This window comes from Apium graveolens, chromosome 4 (assembly GCF_009905375.1).
Source record: "Apium graveolens cultivar Ventura chromosome 4, ASM990537v1, whole genome shotgun sequence".
In the NCBI taxonomy this organism is placed as follows: Eukaryota; Viridiplantae; Streptophyta; class Magnoliopsida; order Apiales; family Apiaceae; genus Apium; species Apium graveolens.
In genome coordinates this window covers 63,485,333-63,499,800 of record NC_133650.1, presented here as the reverse complement: position 1 = coordinate 63,499,800, position 14,468 = coordinate 63,485,333, and the positions used below count along the sequence as shown (strand labels likewise).

General features: G+C 35.9%; 1 protein-coding gene across 1 annotated transcript; it reads right to left on the bottom strand.

The window, feature by feature from the left end:
• Positions 1–4,501: 4,501 nt before the first annotated feature.
• On the bottom strand, positions 4,502–9,430 carry LOC141718023 (cytochrome c1-2, heme protein, mitochondrial). The gene is made up of 8 exons (XM_074520353.1): positions 9,281–9,430; positions 8,026–8,099; positions 6,757–6,977; positions 6,182–6,461; positions 6,029–6,100; positions 5,202–5,318; positions 4,998–5,063; positions 4,502–4,918 (listed from the first exon to the last, which is right to left on the bottom strand). Exons 2-8 carry the CDS (start codon positions 8,083–8,085, stop codon positions 4,802–4,804), a joined length of 933 nt encoding a protein of 310 aa, XP_074376454.1. The 5' UTR covers positions 8,086–8,099; positions 9,281–9,430; the 3' UTR covers positions 4,502–4,801.
• Positions 9,431–14,468: the final 5,038 nt, after the last annotated feature.

Here is a 14,468-nt window from a genome sequence, read left to right as displayed (position 1 = left end):
CACCCGGATCAGCTTCAACATAAAAATCCTTCAGCTGGTAATGATCCCGGCTGATCCCAAACGAAGCAAAAGCTGCCTCCAGGGCGCCCTGATCATAAACGCCCGGGTGGCCATCCTCGTGCCTCTCATATCTGACCCGGGTATAGTAAATGCTATCTTCAAACCCGGGTGGCTTCCTAACGAAGTGATACTTAATATCGGACCAACGGCCGTTCGGAGTGAAGATAACCGAATTCTCCGGAAGCCTCTTGAACCGGAAGCTCGTAATCGTTCTCACAGACCCGGACCCCTTTCTCACCATCTCGCCCCGGATCTATTCTCTACCAGACGAATCCGGATTACTCTCCTCGTCAGAAAAGTTGGGATAGCAGTTATAGATTTTCCTAGCTCGCTCCTTGGTCCGGACCATATACCTATTAAAATGAAGGTCAGTTAGCCTGGGCCCTACAGATTTTATTTGTCTTACTAAGCGATCCGGATCAGGTACGTTATGTTACAGGATCATGATCCGGACCACCAATGCAAGTCCAACCCGGAAAAACATCAACGATCCGGATCATGTTAACCACAAATAAATATCAAAACAACCATGGACCCGGACCTTTGCGGTAAACACCCATATCCGGATCAATAGCAACCAAAAACTACCAAAACAGCTAAAAAACCCAAGTCATACAATCCTACCATAAACTTCCCCCAAACCCGGATCCTGTACCCTCTACCCTCTACCCGGATCAAAATCAAAACCCTAACCCACAAACAGCGACTTCGAGAATCAAAAAGCAAAAAATGCACAGGAAACATATACATACATATATTTCCCTCAAGAACACGAAGAACACAATCGAAAAACCCAGAAAAATCGAAAACAAAAACACTATTTTCGCACAAAAACCCGCAAAAAAACCCAAAACCCACAGATTTGGACAGTCAAAAGCAAAACAAACTCGTACAAACCCAATCCAACAAAAACTAACAATCACAACCTCTATTTCGCATCAATATCACGGAAGGATGATTAAAGCATGCAGTGAGTTCGAGAAATCGAAGAACAAACAAATAAAAAGCCAAGGCGCAGAAACTTACAAATTAGTCGGCAAAAGCAAGAACAACCAAAAGAAAAGCGACGCCGGCGGTAGAGATAGCCCAGAAAACAGCAAAACCCTCCGGAGATTTTCGAAGAAAGAAAAAGAAACGGTTGGGATTCTTGGATATGAATAAGAAACAAAAGAAAAGAGGGGGTAGCCTTTTATAGGCACTGCAATCCCTGACCCCTGCCACGTGGCGACTACGGAGTGGCCCATCCAACAGTTACAAAAAAAAAAGAAAAAAAACCCCCTTGATATACATATTAAAACACATTTAAAACCCATAATCATTATAGGCCGAGTTTTTAGGAAATAACTGCATAAAAACTCAAATTTGTGGGAGGGAAAAAACTAAAAGACGTTACAAGTTAAAAACTCTTCAAATTCCACAACCCATGATCCGGACCCAAAGCCATGATCCAGATCATTGACAACCGGAAACAGGTTTGAAGCAACTATTCTACCTTAATCTGGATTGATACCCATTACACCAGACCCGGATTGAGGGGGCAACCAGGAGCAGAAATTTTTCTGAAGCAACTATTCTACCTTAATCCGGACTGGCATCTACCACACCAGATCCGGATTGGGGGGCAACCAGTAGCAGAAATTTTTCTGAAGCAACTATTCTACCTTAAACCAGATTGGTATCCATTACACCAGATCCAGATTGGGGGGCAGCCAGGAGCAGAAATTTTTATGAACTATTCTACCTCAATCCGGATTGGTATCCATTACACCAGATCCGGATTGAGGGGCAACCAGGAGCAGAAATTTTTCTGAAGCAACCATTCTCCCTTAAACCCGGATTGGCATCCATTACACCAGATCCGGATTGGGGGGCAACCAGGAGCAGAAATTTTTATGAACTATTCTACCTTAAACCGGATTGGTATCCATTACACCAGATCTGGATTGGGGGCAACCAGGAGCAGAAATTTTTCTCCAAGGCAACTACGTAATTCTAATCTACTCCCTCATCCAGAAAATCTGCATAAGGGAGTGGAGGCAAATGATAGGATATAAGAGACCTGGGTAAGGATCAACCTGGATCTATGGGATACCGGGCTCAATCGATGTACCGAGACCCCCCTCTCCCAGTACAATCAAATGGAGAGACCAGACCCAGGCCCATCCCATGACCCGGATCCGGATCCAACCCGGAACCCGGACCTAATGCCTATCCGGATCCGGATCAGGACTCAAGCCACCATGAGGGGGGTCCCAGAAAACACATGCACATCCCACAACCCGCCAAGCAAGGGTACGTGGGCACGTGACTATGACAGCTATCAACAACCAACACACCAGACAAGCACGGCGCGTGTCAGAGGCCGTTAGGACACTCTGGAGGTGGTCCTCCCCTGGACACGTGTAAGCAATCCACCCAAGTCAGGCGTCCTCTGGTCCCAAGATCCAACAGCCCAGATTTAGAGGTAACTACCCCTAAACCCTACCTTGGGGCTATATATACCTCCAAGGCTGAAGGGTTTAGGGGTTGGAAAATATTCACTCTTACACACTCACACACTCTCGTACATTCAAAAACACACAGCAACCATCACATATACGCGCACACACACAGCAGCCTCTAAATTACATAAATATGCATACCTTCATCTTCTCCAAAGCATGTTCTTATTCTCACACCGGAGGCGCCGTGGGAGCCAAACCCCCCTTCCGGTGTTGTTTTGCAGGCGCCCAACCAGCAGCTACACCTCACCCACGCACAGAAGGTCCAGGAACGCCGTCGGACGGAGCCGCCCGCTCACCGGAGTTATCAGTTTGATTTTTTCACAAACCGTGTGATGCAGGTTGTGTGTTGAGCTTTTGAAAATCGCATTGCACCGCAATTTTAGAAAATAAGATTTATATTTTTTGTGTTATATATTTATTTAAATTTAAGAGTATTACATTTATTTATTTTTTTAATAGCATTACATTTATTTGTTATATTTAGAAGTTTCATATTATGTTCTTAAATTATATGATTTGATGTTTATATTTGACTAGCATATTTTACAATTACTTTATCAGGAATATCATTCTATTATACGTGATCAAATACAGCGTATATATCTCAAACTTGTGTTTTGACCTTTTTAGCTTATTTGTTAATGTTCTAATCAGCAACTTAGTCTAATATATTATCGATCAAGTTTTTGTGCGGTTGCTGAATTTTTGTACAGTCTTACGGTAGTTTGGGAGTTCAACTCAAAATTTAAGTTAAATATGAATATTTTGAAATTTAAATTTTAACAAAATCAATTTTTAATAATATTATTTATTATTTTCTCAAACTGCTTCAAACACGCCACACCATATCATGATACGAATTACGCAATTTAAGATTCATACGATGCGATTGTGATTTGACAATTTGACTAAATCACTTGTGCAATTTAATTTATGATTTTAATTCAAATCGCACCACAACGCACATCGAGTGACCTTTTAAGTTACATAACCATTCCAGATAACCTCATCCGTGCTGGGCGAGAGAGGTTCAGTTTTGATGAAATGTTTAAACTAAGTTGTCAGTTTTGATGAAATGTTTAAACTAAGTTATCTGGCCTTGAATAGGAATTTTTTTGAATATCTTTGTTGTCCTCCGTAAATATACTTTTTACGAGTTACAATTTTAAAAAGAAAATATTACCAGTTAAATAGCAAAATCAACTTATATGTGATTATTCCTCTTTATAAATACTATACTAATTTATTACCCGTTAAATTAGCAATGATAATACCAAAGGATAAATCACTATATCAAATCAACTTATATGTGATTATTACTCTCTATAAATACTAGTTTAGTACCCGTTAAATTAGCAATGGTAACATCAAACAGATAAATTAATATTTTTGGTTCAACTGAACAAAATTATCAAAAAGATTAGAAGCTTATTACTCAAAAATTTATTTCATCACGTCATACCAAGGTTCTAAAGATTCCCGAATTTATCGATTAATACCCAATTATTATCTACCAAGAACGCAACGGATCTGTTTTTTTAAATCCGATTAATTTTTATATATATTTATTGATCATTGCAAATCAATTATTATATAAAATATAGAGTTTCAATTAAATTTAAACAAATATAAATTATATAATACACTAATAAATATATATTAACTTATAAATTACTATTAAAAAGGATATTAATTAAAATATAAAATACATCTGATTTTTCTTCCGATTGATCGTTCCGATTAATCTCATTCTCCGATTAATCTCATTCTCCGATTAACCCTAAGTCGGTACCTCAGCCGATCTCTTCTGATTCCTAATTTTTATAACATTGATAAGGCCGCATATTATAGTTCTATAATAATTCTATTCATCCTTTCAATTTTATTGTACTATATTATGAAAATTGCAAACTGTCCAACCATTTGGGAAATGAATGTATAGTATTCGGCGCCATAACATTTATTAACACACTAAAAAATCCAGGACTGCTCATTTAGTAACAAATTCCAAACAGGACATATTGCAGACAAGGTTATAGTGTATGCACATCTACTGGGCTCTTATTCTCCCTTATAAACTGAGAAAACTAAATCATTTTATATGATTATAGTACAACTATAACCAGCACAACAGCCAAATGAAAAAGCCTTGTCCTGCAAAATAATTACTGCCGCGTGCCAAAACATGCCCCCCAAGGACATCAGGGGACTAGGAAATCATATATTAAGAGGTTGGATTAATTGACAACGTCAACAATCACCTTCCGGGATTTGAGAACAGACCACTTCAAGCGTCTGTAGTATCCTGCTTGAAGAAAGGCCAGGGAGAGTACTAATATCCACTTGAATCCCATCTACAGTAATCAATTACAACATGTAAGGCTTAAGGAATCTTGTATAGACATAAAGAATTGAAGAAGCGGGAGTACACACCAGTTTCCTCTCTTCCATCTCTGGTTCTGCAGCCCAAGATAAAAAGCTGACAATATCTTTACCCATCTGCAACAACAAAATGAAAAAGAATACTAGGTTGACCGCAGTACAAGAGAACAAGTAATGATACAGAACTCCTATAAACCTCTAATTACAGAACTCAAATTATTCTTAATGGTAAAAAGGGAAAAAAAATATTCCAACCTGAGCTTCTGTCGCTGGAGTACCATCTTCGTACTCAACAGCACCATCGTTAAGCATTTTGGGCATAGCAATAGCTCCACCAGGGAAGTATGGATTATAGTGCAGTCCTTCTCTGACCTACATACCAGCACGATTTCAAGGGAAGTAAGTAACTTTTTTCATTTAAAACGGATCTTTTTCTTTATAACTTGGAGCAATATCAAATAAAATATTGTAGAAATACATAACCATTGTTTTTATAACTAGATATGATATTACAATTAATCCATCGACACAAACTTATTATTACTACGACAGGTGCAGAACAACAAATAAAAACTGTGAAGCTTGGTTGAATTCGGCCAAAAACAAAATATTAGAGACAGACCAAGGTTACATGTCCAGTAAGAATAAATTTAGTTTACAGGTAAAGATAATTATTTGTGAATTTAAATTTTAGTTATACTATATCACTGAGAGTACTTCCTTACTACAAATCCACACAGGTCTTTACTATCTGCCTCATTTTCACATATTTAGGTTGTCTAGTTGTGCTCCTGAAAGAACCTCGTTTGTATCATGTTATACAGTTACAAATGTAGAGTGGCTTATATTGCAATGCTGTAAAGCCATTAGGAATATGTTGCTGGAAAACAAGTCTCTGGTTCATACCAGTAAAAGGCAAATTTGCAAAATGCAGCAGACAGCAGTAGCTAAGGTATCTTACAGATAAGAAAAAGCGAGTCAACAAAATATCAAGGACTAGTTGTAAAGCAATCTACCTTCCGATATTATTTTTTTCTAGTAAAACATTTGAACAAGTGACTGAAACTAATATAAAAACTTACAGAAACTCCGGCAGGTGGTTCACGGTAACCAGTTAGAAGGGCAAATACGTAATTCTGACCATTATGACGAGCCTGAAAAGAGAGAAGGGTGAGAAAATGCTTCTGATAAACATAAAAGTTATGCAAGACAACAAAACCAAATTGAGTAATTACCTTGGTAATAACACTTAAATCAGGAGGATAAGCCCCTCCATTGGCAAATCTAGCTGCCTGCTCATTTGGATATGGCTCAGGAAATTTATCACTCAGTTTACCAGGACGGGTAAACATCTCACCCTCATCATTAGGTCCATCAACAACCTCAATTTCAGCAGCCATAGCCTTTGTTTCCTCCTCTGTATATGCCACACCCACCAAGTCACGATATGAAACTAGGGACATTGAATGGCAGGATGCACAGACTTGTTGGTACACCTGATGACCACGACGAATCCTGTGCAGTAAATTTGAGAACAGTGCACAAAGATCAGCAACGACGTGGTTTGGTTCTCTGATTTAGGTAACAGAAAAATGTCTACAGTGATCTAACATTACTATACATAGGGGCAAACTTATTTTTAAGGCTAAAACTCTCCACATATAATAATATTTCTTTGACCATGTTGTACCTTGAATGACTCGAAGAGAAATAAACCCTCTACCATACAATTCTTACGAAATATGCCTTTGATCAAGGGAGAAGCAAAAACAAAAATGAAAAGATAGATGGCATGTCAAATGTAACTCACGAGGCGTGATCATATGAACTCAGAATCCCTGCATGAGGCCATGGATAGCTAGGACACTCCAAACCATGCTCAGACTCATCAGCAGAAGCTATTGTAGCAAAGCCCAGAAGCCCTGTAACACCGGCTCCAAGAAGGGCAAATGCTCTAAGGGACTTCATGCCAGCAGATTTAGCTTCCTCTTGATCTTTCTTAGCTAGAAGAGAGGACAAAACTGGACGGCCCTGTGAATAACATAAGCATGGATGACAGAAAAACATCAATCAGTATTCATAATTCTTGTTCAGGTTTAAAAGAAACTCTAATATTTCATACAATCTACTATGCCCCCTTTAATTACACTGAGTCATTACGTGAAACAGAAATGGACTTTCTAAATACTTATTCAAGGTGCTTATCCAGCAAAAGCTTGGGAACTAATACAAAAATTAGGCATCTATGATAAAAACCCACATACAGAAAACATGAAATGTGTAATGGTGCAAGAAAATGTATCACAATTATGTTCAAATAGTGTCACACATCTTACGGAAAATATTTACAAATTTACAACTTCTAAGTGTGGGGGAATTTAAAGGAATATGAACATTAAATATAAACTTCGCCTTACATAATTTTATGCACATATAAATGGTGCAATTACATATATCATAATTCTTTCTAAGAAGTACCACACATCACACATCTTACGGAAAATATTTACAAATTCTAAGCGTGAGGGAATTTAAAGGAACATGAACAATAAATATAAACTTCTACTTGCATAATTTTATGCAAATATAAATGGTGCAATTACATATATCATAATTCTTTCTAACAAGTACCACACTGCTTACATAAATTATTTACAAATTTATAAATTCTAAGTGTGTAGGAACTTAATGGATTTGGAAACTTGAATTCCATTTCACTTTATGTTAAAAGCCAGTTTTGACAAGCTCTTTTAGATAATATGTTAAAGATGTAGACTTCATTATGAGTGACGAACAAAAGGAAAAGAAACTAAAAGTAATAATCCCAAAACTAAATTAAAAAAATTAAGGTAATCCATCTGCTACTAGCCCTGGATCCTCATTCCTCCACAAATCCTATCACTACAGTGTACAACATTGACTGCAAAGTATAACAATGACAACAGTAACACACTATATGTGGCATTGTGGATGACCAGAAATAATATTAATGGAAAAAATACAATATATACCATGTGTTTTTCAAATTCCTTTGCAAGATATGCAGATTATGAGCTGAAATGAAGGATAATGTTCTTACAGTGGATTGAGATAGGAGTCTTGTCCTGAGTAATCGTTGAATTGCTCCACCCCCAACCATTTTAGCCAATTACTCTGTTATTCACAACAAGAAAGAGATAAAACTAAGATAGATAGACTGGCGCTGATAATTTAGACATTCACAAGTGATTAAAAGATCAGCTGCATCAATTTCAGAGATGTCAATCATTACAAAGTCAATATTGAGTTATTAACTGTGCCCTGGAAAGAGCTTAGATATAAAGACAAAAACTTGTAACTTAACTAGACATCGGAAGGAGCTCAGATCCTGCACGGAGTTTTTGGTAACAAGTGCATAAATTTTTGTATGTAACACGAATAGAAGGGGAAAGAGCAATTCAAAACAACCAGTAAGCAAGATGTTTAGCATTAACTGCTGCAAATTATAAACCTGAATATTTCATATTTAGTAATCAATCACTCATTATTGTTCCCACTAGGTTGTGTAACTATTTCCCTGTGCTTCTTTCGACAACACATATTTGCAACTAAACATCTTCAAAAATCACTAAATTATCATATTGCTCTCTTAATTTGAATTCACAAAGAGATTTCTAAGCCATAGATGTACACACACATCTTACAATATTCCTTATTTACTGCTTTAAAAATGTTATAAACGCACACACACACACAAAACACTTAGGCCTAACATAGTAATATCATAAAAGGTTAATTTTGATAGCACGGAATTCCAACTTGCCTGGAGGAATTAGGAACTCAAACAAAAAATTAAATAATCTGCTTGAGTCAATAACTAAATATTCATAATCTCCATTCAATTAATTCATATATAAACCATAGTTCCAATAAAAAAATCATCGGTTTCTAAAATAGTTTAAAGTCTCTCACTTTTCGTGCTTTCATTCCCTTTCAACTATAAAATTGTTTACAATTAAAAAATCATTTTCAAATCATTTCATTTCCTCCAACCAAACAGAGTGTAGCTGTATTGTAAAACACACATACACAAACACTTATCAGATTTGCAAAAGTAAGATAGAGTAAAGTAAAATGAAATGAACTGGCAGCCTAAAGATAAATAAAATTAAGCATAAATTCGAAACATATGGTAGCAATAGATACAGATCATAAATGTAAACAAGTCAAAAGCATATGTGTAGATCAGGCGAAATTAGAAGAAGTCAAGAATCGATTACATCGGAACACTAAATACACGCAGAGAGAGAGGGGGAGGGGGGGGGGGAGAGAGAGAGAGAGAGAGAGGGGCTGACCGTAGATCTCCGAAGGGGAAGCTGAGGGAATGAAAAATGTATGTATAGGTGGCTCTAATTTGGTTGATGATTAGAATTATGAGATAATTTAGGGGGCCGCCAGTGAAAGAGATACACAGCAAATATATGTGGTTGTGATGTTTGTATTCATGGTTGCCACGCGACAACTATTCATTGTTTGGGCCTTGTTTTCGTGTTTGGGCTGCACTTTTTCATTGGACTTGTAAGTACTCAATTGGGATGTTAAGGACCGTCAAGTTTTTATTCAAACTAGATTAAAGGGATGGCAAAATAAATAAATAATCCGATATGATGCATATTTAATTCGAAATCCAAAATTTTGAATATATAGAACCTAATATTTTTAATTTGGATACAAATTTAATTTTATATCCAAAATTTTTGGATTTGAATTTTAGATAGGAAAGTTGGAGTCTTAAATAGTAATTGTGTATGTAGATGATTTGGTATTGTTTTTTAATATTAATTTTTTCTTGATTTTTTAATTATTTTGTTATATTATAATTTGAATTACTAAAATTAATTTTGGAAGTGGTTGGTTCCCAATAAAAGAGGTTAGAAAGAAATTGAGTGCGATTAGAAATTAAGTTGAATAATAATTCATAGAGTTTATATAATTATATTAGATACATGATTTAATTTTTTAGTTAAATTTAATTTGTTTAATATTTATTTTGAAAGGTGCTAACATACTTTTTAAGAAGGTGCTAACCAACCGAACAAACAAAACCATGTTTCGCTTATAATAATATGGTATAATATATATTACACATTATAATATAATGATAAAATAATAACCGGGAGATTTTGAAATAAGAATTATATTAAGATTTATTTATTTAATAAGAATAAAAATATTGAATATGTGAATTGTTGTGATAATTGTTATGTGCATCTTTGTCATACTTGTTTTCAAATATACATGTGATATTATGTGATTTATGTTATGTGTTATGTATTTAAGTTGAGTTTTTAAAAAAGATAAAATTATTTTGAGTCGTTGGACGGTAGTTAGCTTACTGCACTTCGCGACTCGTTCTTTTAATTTAAAGGTTCGGTGTAATATCAAGTTTGTTGGCATTAGAGTCGGAGTACCTTAGGTTTGAAGTAAGTTGTCTTTTAGAATTTTGGTTTTAACTGCGCATTTTTAATAATTACCTTTCTAATAGTCTTTTGAATCAATAACAATGTATTTTATTTTAGTTTTGATATAAAATTAATAGTCAAATAAGTGCATCATGTTAAAGATGCATTCTACCAAAACTACTATTTGAGTTGCTCTCATTTTATAAATGACAAATACACTAAATAACACCTCTCCTTTTCAGACATGTTCAATTATATCATTTATAAGGGGTCTGAGATCTCCGAAAAATATTATCAGTGCATGGATTGATTTTGGCCATCCACCGTCGTGCTAATTGAAATATCTCTTTTATTTGATATAACCTAAAATGTAATGTGTGGTCACAAAATCTAGTACTAATATTCCCGAAATTTTCAAATATTCAAATCAAGATAGATCAATTTTAAGATGGGTTAATCCCAGATGAAAGGTGAACTCCGCGATAGGTCAACTCCAAGATAAATTAATTCTAAAATGAGTTAATCCCAGGATAAATTAATCTTAAAATGGGGTTTTAATTTTAAGTTCCGTATGATTAAATGTTTAGGTTATGTTCAAGTACTCTTAACATTTTTAGAGTTCAATTCCAAAATATGATTTTTATCTCAAAATGTGATTTTGAGTGAGGGGACGTTGACTTAAATATCAATAATAATTATTACATTAAAATCATATGCCATTATTGTAAGAGAATATGGTTTCTAAGATTACCCCAGGGTTACTTCCTCAGGGTTACTTCCCGAGGCAACTTAATAATAAGATGTCATTTTTTTATTTTATACACCTGTCTTAATCTTTTTTTTCTTTTCTTTTTTATTTCTTTAATAAGAGGTCGATCGTTGTATTGCTCGTTCATAAAATTAGGGTTTTACATGAAAGGAATATGTCCTAAGTTCAATCGTGTATTAGAATTTAGGAATAACTTTTATGTTATCTGTTTTGATTTCATTGATATTAATAAAGACTTGTTTTGTTTTTATTACGGGCTTTATCTATTTAAGTGTTTAAATAAGATATACCATAGTTTATAGTAAAGCTTTTTATGGATTATGATGAGATCATAATAGTGAGACCTAAAAAGATGATAACTCTAAACTTAAATAGTTCCTGGTCATAGCCTTCCAACATGATAGAAAAGTAGTTCTTATTTTTGAATCATTGTCGGTTCGTGCTACAGCCGAGGGCTTTGATTTCGAAATAAGAAATACTTGTCTATTACATAGAGATGTGTATATTGAATAAGAATTTTAAAGGTTAGATTCGATCCCTCGAATTTTTATTCACGATTTATATGCTTTTATTTGGATTTTATATGTGTAAAAGTGTTTTGCCATGCCCCCGCTGCGTTTAAAAATCCAACAATGGTATCAGAGCATAGGTTGTATGCATATAGATCTGTGGTAAAAATTTCAGAATTTTATGTGCTTGTATGAATTAATTATGATTTTTACAAGTTATATTATGGATTAATTTTGCCTGATGAGAAATCGTTTCTCAGAATAATTTTGAATGTTGATCTGGGTTCTACAAGTGTTGTAGATCGTCTGGGTATTTTTTTCATAATTTTAGGATGTATAGATTTTTTATTATGAATTTTTAAAGTTCTAACAATTAAATTCGTAATTAAATAAATCATATATTCATATATATATAAATTGTTTGTATGTATATATCTGTGTTGTTGCTGCTGTTATTTTTAAAGAGAAAAGACCATGTCTGCTGCACGGAAAAAGAAAGAGCTGGACGGCGGCACGCTGTTCAAGGAGAGAGAAAAACGGCGGCTGACTGTAACAGGACGAAGGACCGCGCGTCGACCACGCGCGCGTGGGGCTCACGCGCTGGCGTGCCACGCGCGGTGCGTGGAAGACACGCGCTGGTGACGTCATGTTGACGTCATCAGATGACGTCATGCTGACGTCAGCATAGGGGTTAGGGGCGCGTGGGCGCGCGTGGGGGAGGTCTGACACGCGCCTGACAGCGCGTGTGCGCGTGGCGGCGCGTGGGACACCTTCTCGGGACGCATGAGGGCGCATGGAAGCTCAGAATTGGGTGATTTTGGTGTCGTTGGATTCGTCTTTTCGAGATGCTTCTAATGGTATATTATATGATATTTTCTGAAATTGTTTCAAACTGTTTATAGCTAACAGAAGTGTTTTTAAGCTGTTTTTAACTGTTTAAATTGCTTTTAAATACTTCATGTGATACATAGAGATGTATATTGCTTAGACCAATGTGCTAGATGATATAACATGCCTACCTTGATGTTTATTCATGTTGATGTATGTGATATATGCTTAGTTTATCATGCGATGATAGATTTAGGTGAACTTAAATAAACATAAGGCGTTTGTTAGACAACCTAGTATAGTGAAATTGTTTCATAACCTTAAGAATAATATTATGAATACAATCATGAGATTCTTGTGTTTGTGAAACATGTAATTGAATATGAATTTTCGATATGAGAGAAAGGATGATTCTGTCAACAATAGATTTCTATCTGTAAGAAAGGGTTATTAAGTGACGCCTCTTGACAATGCTCCACCCGATCTGGGAATCGTCTGATTATTGATTATTGATTTGAAATATTTAATTTAAAAGGAAGAATCTCTTTATAATATGATTATGATTGTAACATAATATAATCCCTCTAAAATTAAATAATATCAAGTAGTAATTGGCCAATGATACAACGGGCTTGTGTCGGTCATAGCCTTCCAACATGATAGAAAAGTAGTTCTTATTTTTGAATCATTGTCGGTTCGTGCTACAGCCGAGGGCTTTGATTTCGAAATAAGAAATACTTGTCTATTACATAGAGATGTGTATATTGAATAAGAATCTAAAGGTCGGTACGTGCTACAGTCGTGGGCCTTTGGGGACTGATTCAACTGTACGGAATGTTGGGTTAGACTTGACTTAGAATATTGAGTTTGTCGTGCTACAGCCGAGACTAAATTATTCAAGAGGCTAAAGTTTGATTAGGGAATAACATGAGATGTAATTGACAAGAGTTGTCTGCCTATTGAACATTACATGGCGGTTCATGCTATAGCCGGGGTCTTGTAATGGAATGTAGGATCCCTATTCTCACTAGCATTATGAATGCTTAATTTTTCACGTAGGGGGTTGAATAAATTAGGAAAACTAGTGGGAGCCACTTATGAATAAAGACCCGATTCATATAGTGTTTTGAAATGAAATTGAATATTTGCTAAGTGTTGTTATGTGTTTATCATTTACAGATTTACTTTGTACGTTATGTCTTCTGCACTATCACTCAGGAGCATACTAGATGCTCACAAATTGACTGGTCCTAATTATGCTGACTGGCTTCGAAACTTGAGAATTGTTCTCAGGATTGAGAAGCTGGAATACGTGATTGACTCACCTAAGCCTACTGAACCTGCTAGTGATGCACATAATGATGAACATGTTATGTATCGTAAGTGGATAGATGATGCAAATGTTGCTCAATGCATCATGCTAGCTTCCATGAACATTGAGCTACAGAAGCAACATGAGCATATGGATGCTCACACTATCCTCATGCATCTACAAGAGTTGTATGATGTGGCAGGGAGGACGGCTCGATATGAGATATTGAAGGAGTTGTTCGGGAGTAGGATGTCTGAGGGATCATCTGTGAATGACCATGTACTTAAGATGATCAATTTGATTGAACGTCTTGGACAACTTGGTTTTGCCATGGATGGGGAGCTGAGCCAAGACTTGGTCTTGCAATCGCTTCCAAGTTCGTTCTCGCAGTTTGTTGTGAACTTTCACATGAATAAGTTGGATGTCAGCCTGCCTGAACTCCACAACATGTTGAAGACTGCGGAATCGAATTTTCCCCCTAAGAAGAGTTCTGTTCTTCTAATTGGTGAAGGTTCCAATCCTAAGAAAAGGAAGAGGAACTCTTCCAAGAAGAAGAAAGTAGGTGAGAAAACGCCGGTTCCACCAAAAGCTGAAGACCCCAAGAGCAAAGTTGTTTGCTTTTACTGTAACAAGGTGGGGCACTGGAAGAGGAACTGCAAGGTT